We start from the raw sequence: 18057 nt of genomic DNA on the forward strand, positions 1-18057 counted from the left end.
TTTAGTGTTGATTTTTAGCCACCTTCAGTTAATCTTATATCTTCAACGACTCCTCACTAGAGAACTTTTAGTGTTGATTTCATAATATATGGATGTACTTCAGTTGTTCGTCTTTTATGTAAGAGTCTGAAGGTAATTTCAGTTCTTGAGGGGGCATTTCTACATTATCTTAAACCTTGGGGGTAATTAAGTAATCCCTGGAAAATCTATAACGAAAACTCTGACTAGCCCAGGTCCCATGTCCCAGCTTTCCAAATCTCTTGATCGGGGTAGGGTTTTTCCGACGATTAGATACTAGTTGTCCGGCAAATACACCGGAAACCCACCGGCGAAATGCCAGGACCAGGTCCACACATGATGTATGCTCTGGGTACAGGCCTGGCTCTCATGAGCGTCTCTAATGGCAGATTCAGCCCTCATCACTGCATCGTATACGCACTCAACGCCTTTTTCGGCCCTGACATCGGGTCGTTCGCCGAGTGGCTGACGTCCACCGTTGGCTTGGGTGGTGTATTCGGATCCTCCGTCGAAACTTACATTCACGATCCATTCTTTTACGTTTTGATCCTCGGAGTTCCTCTTTCGTTACTCTACGCTCGTGCTTCACGATTTTTCATCTCCAAGGGTTATCTCGATTCCATCTCAGGGGTCAGTTTATAGGTTTGCGATTCTTTGCTGTAATTTATCTTCAATTTTACAAACAACATAGCATGATAATATCTTTCCGTTATATTGTTTTTGTGCCCTAAAATTCAACGAGCTCTTTCAATATTTTCACCGTTTCTTATGCTCTGGGTGCAGATCCCCCTTACCTTGAACCAATGTTTCTTGCTCATATCAGCTGGTTCTTTATCCCACTTCTTCTTAGATCACCTGTTTGAGGTAACATTTCACTTCAGGTTTACATAATAGAGGCAAAAATGATAAGAGTTATTAGTTAATCAGAGATCAAATATGGCAGGAAAATGGGCATTCAACCATGTACACTTGGATACTGAGTACTGGTTGGTGGAAAGGCCGTGCTCCTGTTAATCCAGATGCTGTTGTTGTAATTGGATTTCTCTGCACCTGCTTAATAATCGGCTTCATTCGAATCAACAGGTGCTTCTTTTTTACCTTATGATCTGAAATCTTAAACCACATATATGTTTTTTTTGTCATATATCTTGATTTGGGGTTCAATCGAGTTTCATTTTTTGTTTCTATTTAGGATAAAGGCTGAAAAATCTATCAGAAAACAATTGATTAACTCTGGTAAGCTTCTCATAGCGATTGCTAGTGTCTACTGCTTATGGTGTGCGAGCCAAATATACATGGTGAATCCTCCAAGACCAGCAGTTGGTGAAGAAGCAGATCTTGGAGTGATTTTGTTTCTAGCTGTTTACTTCTTCCTTCCACATAGCTTATGCATCATGTCAATGAACCAGGCTGAACGACTCCCTCTTTAGCAATGCCCTTCATTCATTGTAATATTCTCAACATGAATTTTTGAAACATTCATGAGTATTTTTTGGTGGTCTTGTAGAGAAATTGTGTTATTATTATTTTTTTTTGCCTATAACTCTTGTATTTTGTTGTTGGTGTTAGAGATGAAATGGACTTAAAGGGTAAGAAGACTTGATCCCTATAGATAAATAGGGGTAGTGGGTAGAGGCGCCCAAAAGGCCCTATTATGAAGTTTGGGTTTGGGCCTGCCCATAAATGGTCAAAAATCCCGGTTATAATGGGCCTGCTTACTACTATGGACATAAATGGTCAAAAATCCCGGTTATAATCAGCAAACCAGCTTAAAAGAAGACAAACATATATGCGATGTAACAACCCACATGTGAACACCCAAACCAAAGGGACCTCCACTTGCAGAATGCAGCAGCTAAACTTAAACATGGGACATGAATGAGGCCTATTGCTAGTCGATTCAAATAGAACCTACACAACCCACAGAAAAAACTGATGCACGTTGACCAAAATTGTGATGTTCTCTTAAGCGGCTGTTTGGTAGCCTCTTAATTGAAAAATTAAGAGGCAACCTCTTATTTTTTCAGATTGGTAGCCTCTTAATTGAAAAATTAAAAGGCAACCTCTTATTTTTTCAAATTTAGAGTGTTTGGTGGTATCTGAATTTATCCCTCTTAATTTCTGAGATGTGAGAGTGTCTCTGAAAACAAAAAAGAACGCTTGTTACCTCTTTTGCCCTAATACTTCAGTAAAAATTCAAGCCTTTATCATATATCTTCTTTCTTAGATTTAGATTGATTATCGAATCAATCATATACCTTTGTTTAACATGACACAAGGTGCTACAAGGACTTGTTATTAATCCCACTTCTATACAAAACACAAGGATGCATGTCTATTATCATCCTGACAATACAAAATATTTCTAAAACCTTTCTCCACGTTAACATAACAAAGAGGAAACGGTGTGTATATATATATATATATATATATATATATATATATATATATATATATATATATATATATATATATATATATATATATATATATATAGATAGAGAGAGAGAGAGAGAGAGAGAGAGAGAGAGAGAGAGAGAGAGAGAGAGAGAGAGAGACGTATAAAAAAACATTTATAGGACAAATCTTTAAAACTGGTTTTACTGTTCTAATCATAAGAATCTATGTACTACATATCTTTTAATAAAGACACACCACCCAGGTCTATCATCAAGAGATTTAACGCTTAAGATTGACCACAATAACGCTTATATTATCTTTGCTTCCACGAGCCGTTGCCATTTTTGTTAAGAACACTGCTGCATTATTGGTCGATCTCCTATGATATTCTTTCAATGATCTCCTTCGATATGTCCATTTATCAAGACATTTTCGCACAACTTGACATGCTAAATCGTTAGATATGACATCCCATAATCCATCACTAGCTAAGATCATGAATTCATCTGCATCATCTCTTTTGTTCACCGTAACTTCAGGTTTTGCAATTACGTATGGTTTTAGTTGTCTATCACCTATTGATCTGGAAGTCGCAAGAACTCCAAGAACACGTAGCCCATTCCAGTCGATCACTTTTCCTCCTGAAAGTTCGATTCTTTCTAACTCATCGGGTCTATCTGGCTGCATGCATGTCCGACCACTCTTCATTAATATTTTAACGTTAAAATTAAAGTATAAAGATAAAAGAATGTGTCAATAAATAATTACTTTATGGTCAACCGATAAGGGCACAGCAGCACCACCTCTTGAAAGAACAGCCCTTGAATCACCACAATTGGCAACCACTATTTCTTTATCACTGACCACTGCAACAACAGCGGTGGAGCCCATGGAATCGACAACGTCAGTTTTGTTCACTTCCTCATCCATCTTAGTGAAACTCGTCACCATCAAATTTTCCCAGTTCATCTCCGTTGAGTTTCTGTTTCCTATATCCATCTCCTCTGCCAACAGCTTGTGTAGCCGCTCACGACAAGCATAAGCAACATAGGAACCACCATGACCATCATAAACGCCATAAAAATCGAATTTCTTTGAGTTCTCATCAACAAACCTTTTTTCTATACTCACAGCATCCTCCATCTCTCTCCTCCGCCCAATCACCGACAAATGGCAAGTTAAATCGTCACTGTGTTCTTTCTCGGTGTTCTCAAACCCCGAGTCATTTGCATTTGACAAAACCTTCAACCTTCGAAGCTCTGTTCTCCTACGAGCAAGTACATCGTTTGATTTACCAGAATAACCAACACTGCAATTGCTCGACCGTGAAGACATTGCGATCATCATGTTCAAAAGAAAACCAATTCACGAATAAACATATATTTGTTTTGGATTAATGATCGAAATAAGCAAAGATAGAGATATAGACAACACAGTGACGTGAAAAATGGTGGATTATTCGTAATTTCGGCGGTCAAGTATGGAAAACAGTACCAAAGGAATTACACGTAGGTTCATAAATTCTTATCAAGGTACGTGTATGATTCAAGTTGGATTCCAATCAAATAAAGAATTACAGAATCATTTTTATTTTAATTGGTTTAATAAAGAGTTCTCTAGATAACCGGAGGCACAAGGTATTCCTTAAGGGGGCCAACAGGCAAACTGAGGAGAAAGGAAGAAGTTGGAACTTGGGAATGATAATAGCAGGAGATAGTTTGGTTGATAGTAGAAAAAATCTGATAAATCCAAACGATTTGTGATTTGCGATTTTTTACAAAAGATGAATTAGAGATATTTCAACATCGTTGGTAAAATTCAAAGATTTACAAGACCTTGCAATTTCCGTCATTGCTTTGATCCTCAGCAGTCTCCCAAGTCCCAACGACCCAAAACGCCAAAAAAATGACAATATTTGGAGTGGAGTAGTGGGTTTGTATTATTGGGCTTTTGGGCTATAATTTGTTTGATTCCGTTAGGAGGTATTAATGATTGATCTATTACTTTTTGACTTTTTGTTTTAGAAACATTTTTTTTGCCGGTGCTAAATTTAATAAGTTACTTAAATTTATTTTTATTTATAGGCTGTTTGTTTTATCTTAACGATTTTGTCAAAATTAAAAGTTGGTTGGGTTATTATATTCATTTATTGCAGCTCATTTGTTTTATTTAAAAATTTTAATGAGTTAGTTATTTAAAAAGTAACTTGGTTGTAATTTATTGCTCGTCTTTGGTTCTAACAGTTAGTAATTATTGATGAAGGATGCAAGTAAATGTATGTATTTATGTTCATTTTTCTTTTTACATTTAGAGTATAAACCATATTAAACTTATTATATGGTTTTATTTCGATGTTTTAGTCCTGACCCCTTATTGTTAACGTTTATGTCCCGTCCCTATAGATAAACGAGCACAAGAAGTCCAATTGCATACAAAACACAATTAATTTGTATTTTAAAGATCAAATAATTAAACTTGACAGATGAAACGTTCATTATCTATCTATTATTAACAAAAAAAACATGTACTATATATTATTGATGTTTACCTAAGATTTTTCAAGTTGTTTGGTCAAAATAATAGATGATGTAAATGAAAGGTGGAATAGTAGTTTGTTGGTGTGGTCCTAAGAAGCGGAATTTGATGGAAGAAAAGATAGGGTGAAGAGAATGGTGGATCTTTAGTTGATAAATGAATTGATGTTCCTTCGGTGACTTGTCATATTTGTCATGGAGATTCAGAAAATATTTCACAGTTGTTTCTAATCTGGGACTTGGGTGCTGACATATGACATAATATTTTTAGATGGATGGACCGGTTAATTGTGCCTATGATATCGATTTCTCAATTACTTGTATGGTTGGATTCACATGATTTATCTAGTGCTAGGAAGAAAATGGTGGGTCCAATTATAATTAATATGTTACGGGTAATATAGCATTATCAAAGTTCATGATTAAAGAAATTATTGTTTTTTTAACAGCTTAAATATTTTTTAAAAAAATCACGAACATATAATGTAGAGTATTAGATGATGATTTTAAACTATAATTCAAAAAGTGGAGAATTTTATATATACCCTAAATAAACATCAAAATATCAAATATAATGTAGATTATTAGATGGCGATTTTAAATTAATGATTAAAAAATAAAGAATTTCATATACATCCTAAATAAACATCAAAATATTATCTATGTCCGTCTAATATAGTGTTATGTAGTTAACATGTATACCCTAAATTAGCTTCTTAAATACTCATATTTGTCCAAAATAATTAACATTTTATAACCAATTTAAATAATTATTTTTATCAATTTGACTATTATACCCTTATTATGTAGCTAATTTTAGAATATCATACATACCTTCATAAAAATTCAAAAATACCATATTTACCTAACTTTTTTTAATCAATCTTTTATCCTTTAACTTTTATTTATATGATGAATGAATAAAATACATGAAAGTAGGTCACATTCGATAAAAAAAAAAATAAAGATAAAACCCTTTATGCATTCAACTTTTCTCAAGACGAATTAATAGAAAAAAAAGTTGTCAATGTAACCATTTTGTTTTTGGAAACCGATTCTTTTTTCTCAATGATAAGAAGGCCCATGTTATATTGATATTCATAGAGCTGTATAGACCAATTACCAGATGAAATTCAATACGTCTACCAAGTATACAAACAAACAAATTGAACACATTGATGTTACTATACAGATGGAAGGTAAGATGGGTTAATGTTATGATCAAGTACTAGGGTTGAAAATGTAAACTTTCCAAAAAGGTTCAATTTATTTTGATGATACTGTAATGCCATCAGATTGGTCACAAAAGGGGAAAACTAAAACTTCCTAAGGAAGAAAGCAACTTGGTAGTGTCAGGGTTATTCAACGTAACCTTGTCTGCATTGCTGGAAGGTGTAGTGGAATTGGAACAATGTGGTGATGAACTAGCTAAATATAGTGTAAACAGAGACCCTAATCAGTTAGAAGGATCTGATTTTCAAGTTTTTTTTCCCTAAAAATAGTGTAAACGAGATATCACCTGGTGTGATGAACACGATGATGATGATGAACTCGCTGATGATGAAGCCGTTGATGATGAAGTCGCTGAGAATGGCGGAGCAGGCGTACATTGAATGTGGCGGAGCAGGGGTCGATTGTGTGGAGGAGCAGACGTCGATATCGATTGTATTTCCAGGGCTGCTCAACGTCTCCGTGATAGGAGAACGAAATAGGCATTGATTATCAAGTATTATGGATTTATGGTCGATTTTTTTTTTTTTAATAATTAAAGTAATTTTAAAAATCTAACAATAATCATAAAAATGTTAAAAGTATATTAAAAAATAAATAAGATTCAGGCAAATTTAATATTTTAAAAGTTTATAAAAAGTATTTATTATATTTAGAGATTAATCAATATAAATATAATAGTTTACTGTTTATTTAAGTTATATACATAAAAAAAATTTCAATAAAAATATAATTTGGTTGAAATGTGTTTTTCTAATACAATTTACTACTTAATTAACTAGAAAACTTTCTTGTTTACAAGTGTTGGGTTTCTATAGATGAAAAAACACAAAGTCATGAAAAGTAAATGTTTAGGATGTAAAAAATGGTCATGGCTGATTGTAGGTTGTGGAAATGATGTTCACCGGTGGATATGTAGTGAGAGAGAGAGAGAGATAACTAATTAAATGCTTGGTCTTCATCAATCTCTATGACACTCCATAGCCAAGACACCAGACATCACGACGGTGTTCACACATAACTTGGCTTGCCACATAGGAAATCCACGCATGAGTATTTGCTCATTTCGGATAGCCTTAAAGACTTAGACCGAAGGGTATGCCCATTTTTCACCTTTTACTTTTTAAATGTTACATCAGCTTTCCACTCACTCACATTTCATTCACCAAAAGGCAAGAAAATATCACATTTAACTACCTTTTACTTTTTTTTTAAAATAAAAATAATCGATTTTAAGATTTATAACTACCAAATAAAATAAAAATAACTCCTTAAAAATGGTTAATAAACTTAAAAATTAATTAAAATGAAGATACTTCATTACTTAAAATAAAAACTACATAAAAAACCAAGATTAAAATAAATAAATAAATAAATAACAAGAAACAACCAAGATTTAAAAAAACACAACCTATATTAAAAAAAATGAAATGATCTACCAAAAATATTTTTTCATGATCTTCTCCTTCTTCAAAACTAGCTTGAGTCCTGAAAGATGATTGGTGTTTTTTATTAAGAACTTCATATCGTTCATTTATTGGCTTTTCGCATGCTCCTTTTTTCCACTTCCTTTTCTTTGCCGAATGCAAAACGTTCAGCGAAATTTAGATTGTATCGATCAAATATCCCCTTCATTTTTCGCATTTCGTCTGCTTCCATGCTAAAATCTAATACATTGGAAGAGGTCGGACAATTTCTTCTGGCTCAAGTTCATCCTCCTCATTTAAATATATCTCGACACGAGCATCAGAAGAAGTTGTGTATCCATAGCACGTTTTTGTTCTTTTTTATTGTCTTCAAGTCTTGTTCGTATTTTGTCCACCTTGGACTAAGAATTAACAATTTCCAAGACTCGTTAATCTTGAATTACTTTTTCGTATCCTCGCGATAAAAAGGCAAAGCCTCTTGAAAAATTTATTCATCTCCTTGACCGCTTGTCCGTTGGGTTTTTAGGTTGTTGTATAACCCGTTCATTTTTGAAACGGGTCTCGATATTTCTCAAAACTTTGAATTGAGTTGGTATTTGGTACGGTGTTCTTCATCTTTATGCAACTCCATGCTAAATCTCTCAATAATGTGAAGCCAAAAAATGATCTCCCGGTTTGTGCATTTCCATGCATTGAATCCTCTGAAATGTTAACCCAAGTTGTTTTCAACATTGGGACTCCATGCTATCGGCCACTGCTTTGTAGTCTCTTCCACTTGTTTTTCTTTTGCGGCGTGGTGGGGATGGGTGTGAGTTTCTCGTACAATTGCGTCATCTGACTCATCGAGGTTTTGGTATCGTGGTGTTTAGCTTTGGGTTTGAGATTTGTAGAGCAGGGTTTGGCTTTGGGTTTGATTTGGTGAAAGTTGATTGGGAAAAACGACAAAGTTGGTGAACATATTTGGACTAACATTTGGTATTTGCATGGGGTAGTATTGTCTAACATTTTGGTATTGGAATTGTGGAGGAGGTTGAATGGGGGCATCAAGTTGGGGACGATAAACCGCTTGGGATGGATCGATGGCGAAAATGTTTCGAGTTGGGGTACTTGAACTCGAAACATTGGTTTTTTTTTCCTCTATCAGATTTAGGGGTTAGATTGTTGGGATTTTTTTAAGAAATAGAAAGAAATTGATAGAAGAATGTGTGAACTTGAAGGTGAAAGTAGTGGGTTATTTATAGGTGTGTAAAATGGTAACAAGATATATATATATATATATATATATATATATATATATATATATATATATATATATATATATATAAAGAGAGAGAGAGAGAGAGAGAGAGAGCTGGGTTCAAATGTTTCTAGCAATTATTGTGTGCATGAATGCACCAATAGGAATTTAGGAATAATTAAATAATTAAAAAATGTAATAAGAGTAATTATGTAACTTTAGCATGATAATTAAAATAAAATCCCTTAATTCATGGAAATTACCATAAAACCCTCTTTGACCAACTATTAAACCCTAGCCTCTCATATCATACGTATTCTACTCCTGCCTCCTCCCTATTGCCTCTTCCATCGACAACCACAAAATCCTATCCTCCCCCTTCCATTGACCTTCGACCGCATCAGTTGAGTTTTGATGCACATGTCGACCATAACCCTGCTACAACCAACAAATTTTACAAGACTGGGGGAGTGAATGATAATCAAAATACCACCACCAGTAGCAACGAATTCAAACGACTTCTATTTCTCAAGATGCCTAAAGGTTAGTTATATTTCCTGTATTTCTTGTTCAACTTAATCGATTTCTTCTACCTTAATTTTTGATTCGTTGGAAGTTTCATCTTTGAAGAATCAAGACTTATTCACTTTGAGTCAAAATTGATTTATGATTATGATTGAGTATGTATCGATTGATTAGTTTTGAAATTGATTTCTGATTTTGCACCTTGAATCTGATGTCGATTGACATGTTAATTTGCTATGTGTAATGTGAAAGTGTAACTTACACCCAGCAGGTGTTCGACATAATGCCAACATTGCATCATTCTTCCTTAAACATTCTACATGTTCTTATGTGATAATGATTTCTTTTGATTTATTTTAGATACTGTAAGTTATGTATACCTTAAATATTTTAAGCATTGTGGTTTACGTTTATTTATTCTATGTATGTTGGTTTGATAAAATGTTCACTTCAAATTATTCTACTTATTCTAATGTTTGTTGTATACTAGTTATTCTAACTACTTTTACTTATGTTTTATGTTCTGTGTTGAATATTATTCTAATCAAGCTTCAATTGCTATAGATGATGAAAGATACACTATTATTCTACTAATTCGATTGTATGTTGTATTGCTTTAATTAAAATATCACTAATCAAGCTTCTATTTGCATCAAAAGATGGACCAATTGTTGATCAATTGATGAATTAGTTTTCATTTTAAGCTAATTAAGCTAATTCTGTGATAATGACTTTCTTTCCTCATCATTGGGTGTTTATTCTTATCTTCAATTGTTTCATTCTTTAAGAATAGCTATTTCATTCTTTAAGAATATTTTATATCTAATGTATTATTCTATTTGAATAATGTGTAGAGAGTATAATAATCTTGGAGAATCACATAAGAATGATTCTGTCGGAATTCTATTTCTGGTATAATCACATAAGAATGATTATGGTAGAATCACATAAGAATGGTTTTGCAAGGGTTGTATTGCAATTCGCTGAAGTTTTAACATGATTTTTGTTTCTTATGTTTTTCAGATGTTTCAAGTTTTACCTAGGGATCACTTACCATCCTCAAGTTTATCTTCTTTTTGTAGCTCCTTGTATAGAATCATTCTCATGCATTACAATTTTGACAGAATGTCAATCTCATAAAATGTCAATCTCATAGAATGCTAGCATATTTTGAAGTGACTTAGAGGTCAAACATACACAAGACATCTAGAAACGAAACAAGAAAGTGAATGAGGATTCTTTTAAGAATGCCGATATTTTTTTTGCAGGAGATTTCAAGAATATATAATCATTAAGTATTGTGTGAATGTTTGAGTAATTATAGACCAATCAATTTTAACTTTAATTAATTATGATAAAATAAATTCATTCGATTCATAAGCCAATAAAATAGGCATATTAGTTTGACCGTATAACAACCCTGATCTCCTCTTCATCACACAAAAAGCACCCGCCACCATTTCCATCGGACTCTAACTGTGTACTGTTCGGAAAATCGATAAACCAAATTATTGAGTAGTATCTTTGACATTCCTTTCTCTGTTAGGATTCTCTTTATCCTCTTGATCAATTTTTAGGGCAGATTGGCATAAAAGGTAACATATTCTATTTGACTTCTATATATACCATACATACAATATCAATAAATTTGGTTTTCTCTTCATCCGTTTGAGCGATATTTGATGATAATTAACCTGAGAATATTGTCGTGGTACCATTTTATGTTTTCTCAATAATATTCTGATTTGAATAATTTTTTGCAAACTTGATTTAATTAACATTTTATGTTTTTATTTACTTATATCGTCATACAAAATTAGTTGTTTACATCTCCAAAGTAATTGCTTGCCGGCAAATAAAATCAGTTATTTCCATGTTCGGAACTTTAAAAAAATGTTGCATACGTATGTGTGGTGAAATTTTTGTGGATGAACTAAAATGATGAAGGAAAACCAATGCATGCATATCCAACCTCTGTCGTTTACGAAATATGTTTTTTTTTTCTTTTTCTTTTTCAAGTTAATCTAAAAGTTTGGATTGTGGTTTCTATTTGGGCTAAATGATTATATATTCACTTTTAAAACGTAAATAAAAAAAAACTCAAGTCTCAAACAATAACTAATCAGCACCATTTTATTAGTTATCAACATATGATCACAAATTTTGCATTATGCCCCCATTATATTGCAAAATTATTTTTAGACCAAAAAAACCTTAAAAAAGCAGGAGATATAAGAAAAATCATATTATTTATAAAAATAGTTTGTTGATTTTATCCTTTCTTTTGGTTTGTTTAAAACAAAGGAAAATGACTTATTTAAGCTTTTTTGGAAGGCAAATCAAGACGATATATAGGCAAAATCAAGATGATATATAAAGAAGAAAAGGAAAAAAAACGATAATTTTGTTTGGATGGAATCAGCAATAGAAGAAAAACAACATGGTAGTGTGCATGTGAAAAAATGATTTTTTTTTTTGGCTAGAATCAAATATGCTCATTCTTTTACAATTTTCATTCTTTCAATGATCATCATTCCAAATTTGTGAAGTGTATACAACATCTTTTTATAAAATGTATATAAACACGTATTATATAAAAAATAACTCAAAAACGTTTTTATAAAAAAATATAGATACACACCTATTTGTGTGCATATATATATATATATATATATATATATATATATATATATATATATATATATATATATATATATATATATATATATATATATATATATATATATATGGAAAATGAATGATTAGGGCAACACATATTTGAACCAATGAAAACATGACAACACATCACTTCCACAATAACTTTCACAATACATTACTTGTGAAGAAAGAAATAGACACGTGTCATTTGATTATTGGTTCCGGTAAATGCTGTCCTAGTTATTTGTTTTCCATAGAACTCATTCCTATATATATATATATATATATATATATATATATATATATATATATATATATATATATATATATAAAGGTGATAGGTGTTTGTATACATTTTTTTGTAAAATATGTTTTTGTATAAATTTTTTTTGAAAAACGGATTTGTATATATTTATATACTTAATAAATACATATTTTTATAACTAGATATTTCATATACAAAAAAAAAATTAAAATTTTTTTATATAGAAAATATAAGACTTTTATGTGAAAATATGTTTTTTTATAAATATGATTTTATAAAGAAAAAACATATTAGAAACAATTCTTTAAGAAAAAAAAGTTGTAAAAAAAACTAAAGTTATGATGAATTCGTAATAAAATTCTAAAATTTGGGCAAAAAATATAAATTTTGGACCAAATTTATAACAAAATTTGAAATCTGGGCAAAAATGTAATTTTTGAAAGTTGAATGACCTGTTGAACTGGTTAAAAAGTTAAATTGAATACGATTACCGGTATTTGAGACTTAATTAAATAAAAAAATATATAGAGACTAAATCGATTATGAGGCGAATATATAAGGACTTTATTGCAGTTTTCCCATTTTTTTATATAATTTTTCAAAAGTGAATCATTATATATAAATATTATTAAAATATCCAAACTGGAAAAATTAAGTTTAGGTAGTAGGTCAGTAGTCGTGATCTTTTCAGATATCATAACATATACTGTAGTATTTAAATTCATCATGTATAAATTGGTCACTGTTTCCTAAACTACTTTCTTTATACAAAAAGTCAACAAAACAATAAGTTTGATGCGTACGGGGATCTCATCTCTACGTCTAAAATTGGAATGGAGAAGGAAGAAAAAAAAATATTATTAATATAAGTGGCTGATATAAATAGTGGAAATACAAATTATTTACTATCCCAACACATCAAAAGAAGGATAACGTCAAAACAAAGATAACTTGTATAATATGCATCAAAAGTAACAAATAAATATCAAACCAAAACAAACCAAGAAATGGGAAATTTTACCTAATCAGAGTCGGCACAGACTATGAGTACGTTTGCAAATATGATTATATGAACGTACTTGTGAAATAATTTTGCAAGCTAATTTTTTTCTAAAACAATAACTATTTTGTTGAAAAAAATGTTGCATTTAGGGCATTTGTTTATTTGAATCGATACTTTACCAATTGCATATAAGACAAGGCCCAGGGCCCAGACCCCACCCAAATCATTGGTCGCTCTTTGTCGATGTATTAGAGAAAATCTCATCTTAAAATTAGTGTTACATATTCGCTCATTGTTATACGACTTATACGTTAAGAATATGTGGTCTCTATGGAAGACTATTTTTTTTTTTTTATAAAAAAAATGGCATTTAATATTGTTATGACATGGGATAATGATTTAAAAAGGTAATATATTTTTTGGTTTGTACACATTTGGTTACTGAGTTTTTTTTTCCGTCCATATTTACCCCTTTAACTTGTTAAGCTGTATACATTTAGTCTTTATGACCGATTACATCAAATTAGCCAGTAAAAATGACTAAATAAGGTAATATATTTCTCATTTTGTACACATTTAGTCCTTAATATTTTTGTATACATTTAGTCCTTAATATTTTTTTTTTGTTACAAAATAAGTCATTTTTGTTTTTGTACTCATTTAATACTTATGAATGATTCCTTTAAGTTTTCTCACGACATCTTACGTGAGATAGCCATATGGTGGTGTGATAGGTTGAGGCGGTCGTGCTATATGTTGTAGGTCAAGATACCTGGTGTGGGCCGACTGTAAGCCGTAGACACGGAAGCTCGAGAAGAGCGGTTGGGTTTAGGCGACAGACCAACAAACCCTGGGTATTCCAGTCTGATGACTGATTAGAACTGTTGCATGTTGGCATTCCAGTTCGATGACTTATTGGGCCAATGTATTCCAATCTAATGAGTGTGAGCTCATTATGCATGATAATACATTTGTTGTATCGGGTATTTTGGGGAAAACTCGTTAAACTTTGTGCTTACCCAGTTGTTTATGTTTTCAGCTTCTATCGTTGATCATGAGAAGACGAAGGCAGGACTGTACACGCTCATCAATAGTATTGAGGATACCGTGTTTCCTATATTACTCTGATTTTTGATCAATGTATTTTGGATTAAACGTTTTTTCTTAATAATAGATTTATAAATAGAGAGTTTTGCTTTATTTAAAAATGAAGTTTTTTGTTGTTGTGAAAATGAGACGTTACACATAAACATCAATAGCTCTACACACTTCATTAATGATTGTCTCATGTAAGATGTCGTGAGAAAAACCTATAGAAATAATTCATAATTACTGAATGAGTATAAAAACAAAAATGACTTATTTTGAAAAAAAATATATTAAGGACTAAATTACAAAAATATTAAGGACTAAATGTGTACAAAATGAGAAATATATTACCCTATTAAGTCATTTTTCTCGGCTAACCTAGAGTAACCGGTCATAAGAACTGAATGTATACAGTTTAACAAGTTGAAAGGGTAAATATGGACAAAAAAACCAGTGACTAAATGTGTACAAATCCAATAATATATTACCCTTTTAAGTCATTATCCCTTATGATATTTATGCTCATTTTTAAATACCCAATAAATTTTAAACGATACAAAGAAAATTAACATGAATAGGCAAAAAGAAGGCACACATAAATCGAGAAATGGTTTAAAAATATTGTTACTGACATTTATAAATATAGTAAGATTGCGTCTCTTCTTTTATTTGAGAAAAAATATTGTTACGACATTTATAAATATAGTAAGAGAAAAAATATTGTTACGACACAGAAAAAATATTGTTACGACATTTATAAATATAGTAAGATTGCGTCTCTTCTTTTATTTGAGGCTATAAGCTTATGATAAATTTGTTGCTATTTTCTCGAAAGGTAATATTTTGAATTAAAAAACAGACAAGTTATAGAATTAATAAGAAATCAAAATTCGTATGAAGATCTTTAAGCCAACCATTTCACTCAAACTTGTTTTATACGGCACCTTGACCTACTTGAGATCCGGTTCAAATAATTGGATTATAAGAAGTTCTTTCCCCGGATTATAAGAAGCTCTAACATCCACTTTTTAGAGGTAATTTTAAATTCATTAAATTTAGATAATCAAAATACATAGATATTAAAATAATAAAATTACTCATAATTAAAGTGAATTCGGAGAATTTAATGAATTAAATATATGTTTAAAGGTTAGAAAAAAAATAGAAATTTGAGTTGTTATTTTGCGAAAATTCCATATTTGATTTTCTATTAACTAATTAATTAAACTAACCTTTAATGTGATCAATTTGTAACGTTCCAAATTCCATAATAAAATTTTTATTTTTAAAATAGAATAAACACTCATTTTTAAGAAATTACATTCACACCAAACCATTTGTTCATAAACCATTATTCAGAAATAAGAGTTATAAAAAGACAATGTGAAATCGCGAATCACAAAATTGTCGATCTGTGTACATTCCCGCCTTCAAACCGATAGGAACCTGCAAAATATTTAAACCACAACTGTAAGCACAAAGATTACCGAGTTCTTCAAAATACCACATACCATAAATATAACAACACATAACTATAACGGGTCCGCAACAACCTTGGGTCCATATCAACCCCGAGTCCGTATTGACTCCAAGTATAGATCGACTCCATCAGGTCCGCATCAACCCCGAGTCCATATTGACTCTAGGTCCAGATCGACTCCATCGGATCTGTATCAACCCCGGGTTCGTATCAACCCACATACAAACATGTAACATCTTGATTCAGGTAATTTACATCTTTGACCCCCTTGTATGAAAATTGTTTGCAAAGTTGGTCCATTTAGCCCTTAAATGAAACGTGTGGGTTTTCTTAGGTACATTGTGTATGTTGGGCGTATGTGGCTGATGCCCTAACCCTAATTTTTAGGGTTTGGACCATATTTAAGCATCATTAACTCCTAAGACCTCTTCCCCTCATCAGCCTCCATTGCCCACTTCGTCCCATACAAACCCTAATCCCCATTTGTGGTGTTTTGAGCTCATTTTTGGTGTTTGGTGTCCACTCTTGAAGGAAAGAAGCCATTAGAAAGCAAGGAAGGAACTCCAAGCTTTGTAGATTTGAGTCTTACACTCCTTGAGCAACCTCTAGAAGGTATAAAGATTTAAACTTGATGATTATATCTGTAGATCTTGCTAGTTTTAGAAATGTGCTTTTAGTCCCATATTCTTGGTCTAAGTGAGTATGGATTACCCTAGACCAAATGAGTTGTCCTTTTGGACATTTTAAAGTGTCTCGAGTTATAAAAATGGAACCTTCATTGGTCATATCCATCCATGCATGCTCTTTAGTGGTTTAGAACCTTATGTTAAGTTAGGGTTTTGGTGCTGGGCACTTAATAGCCATGCAAGATCATAAAGTTGGAAACTTTATGATTTAGAACATTATTTAGGACTTAGATTTGGGCTTTTTACGAAAGGACTTAAGAGAATAAGCACTTAATGGGAAAATTTCCATCTGGCCGAGTACGCTGTACGTACTCCTTTAGAGCCCCGTTTCTGGATTGGTGAGTACGCCATGCGTATATGCTGGGTACGTTGGGCGTACTCAGCCTGAGTTGAATCGGTTGACTTTGTGACCTTTAACCTTGACCAGGATTTTGACAAAGTTTGACCTAGGGGTATTTTGAGTTGTAAATTGAGTCTAGGTTGCTGTTTTCTATATAGGTGACTTGTAGAGTTGATAGTTAGAGCAACGTTTTTTTATGCTATCTTTTCAGACTTTGAGGTGAATTTTACTCACCGTACTTGTGGGTCGAAGGCACCAAGGCCGACCTACTGGATTTTGTATTCTGGTATATTGGATTGATGTTATGTTGATTATGTGTTAGATTGGTAGATATGTATGATTACCTATGTTGCTGGTTATTTATTGTTATTGTATATGTCGACATGTTATGGTTTGTTGGGTTGAGGCGGTCCTGCTTTATGTTGAAGGCTAAGATACCCAGGGCGGTCCGGATAGACTGAAGGCCTGTGAGGTGCTCCAGTCAGGCTGAAGGCCTGAAGAGCGGTCTAGCTAGGATGTAGGCCTTGCGAGGAGGTCCAATCAGGCTGAAGGCTCATATATGCATGATGTTATATGTATCAGTTGTGTGTGGTATTTTGGGGAATTTACTAAGCTTTAGCTTACGGTTTAAGTTTTATGTTTCAGGTACTTCATATGATCATGGGAAAGCAAATGCATGATCGTGCACATCCTTCTGGTTTTATGATATTGGATTTTGGGACACTCTGATTTGTGATTATTAAGTTGAGAACAATGTTTTGTAAACAATTATGGTTTTTGGTTGGATTTTAAATATAAAAATTTTACCTTGATTTTTGGGATGTTACAAGTTGGTATCAGATCCCTTGTTTGAGAGAATTGGATAAGCATTCATTTAAATCCATACTCAAACTATGGATCTGTAAAAAATTTCAAATAAATTTCAGTAATATTTTCAAAATTGTTGTTTAAAACTGTTTTCAAAATTTCTAAGGATAACTAAGAAGGAGGAGATGTGTACGATCATCCGGAGCAACAAAGTGTACCCCCAAGATACCCACACTATTATTTGTTATGATGTGATGATAAAACTTCATGTTAGTGGTAGGCTAGGGATCTTCAGGAATTGCATGATAGAATTTCGTAATGTGTGATGCCTAATAGCCTAGGAGGACATCTAGTATGC

At 32.3% G+C, this 18057-nt stretch overlaps 2 protein-coding genes across 2 annotated transcripts; one reads left to right on the forward strand and one right to left on the reverse strand.

Annotated features, from left to right (window-relative positions):
• The first annotated feature begins 219 nt into the window (after positions 1-219).
• On the forward strand, positions 220-1561 carry LOC145102496 (uncharacterized). Its single transcript, XM_079039892.1, has 4 exons — positions 220-648; positions 802-882; positions 962-1101; positions 1211-1561. Exons 1-4 carry the CDS (start codon positions 334-336, stop codon positions 1446-1448), a joined length of 774 nt encoding a protein of 257 aa, XP_078896018.1. The 5' UTR covers positions 220-333; the 3' UTR covers positions 1449-1561.
• A 1063-nt stretch (positions 1562-2624) lies between these two features.
• LOC145100344 (putative protein phosphatase 2C 8) lies at positions 2625-5347 on the reverse strand. The gene is made up of 2 exons (XM_079037652.1): positions 3187-5347; positions 2625-3099 (listed from the first exon to the last, which is right to left on the reverse strand). Exons 1-2 carry the CDS (start codon positions 3763-3765, stop codon positions 2698-2700), a joined length of 981 nt encoding a protein of 326 aa, XP_078893778.1. The 5' UTR covers positions 3766-5347; the 3' UTR covers positions 2625-2697.
• Between the last annotated feature and the right edge of the window lie 12710 nt (positions 5348-18057).

The sequence above is a fragment of the Lactuca serriola genome, chromosome 4, assembly GCF_051521515.1.
Source record: "Lactuca serriola cultivar US96UC23 chromosome 4, Lser_US96UC23_V15, whole genome shotgun sequence".
Classification (NCBI taxonomy): domain Eukaryota; kingdom Viridiplantae; phylum Streptophyta; class Magnoliopsida; order Asterales; family Asteraceae; genus Lactuca; species Lactuca serriola.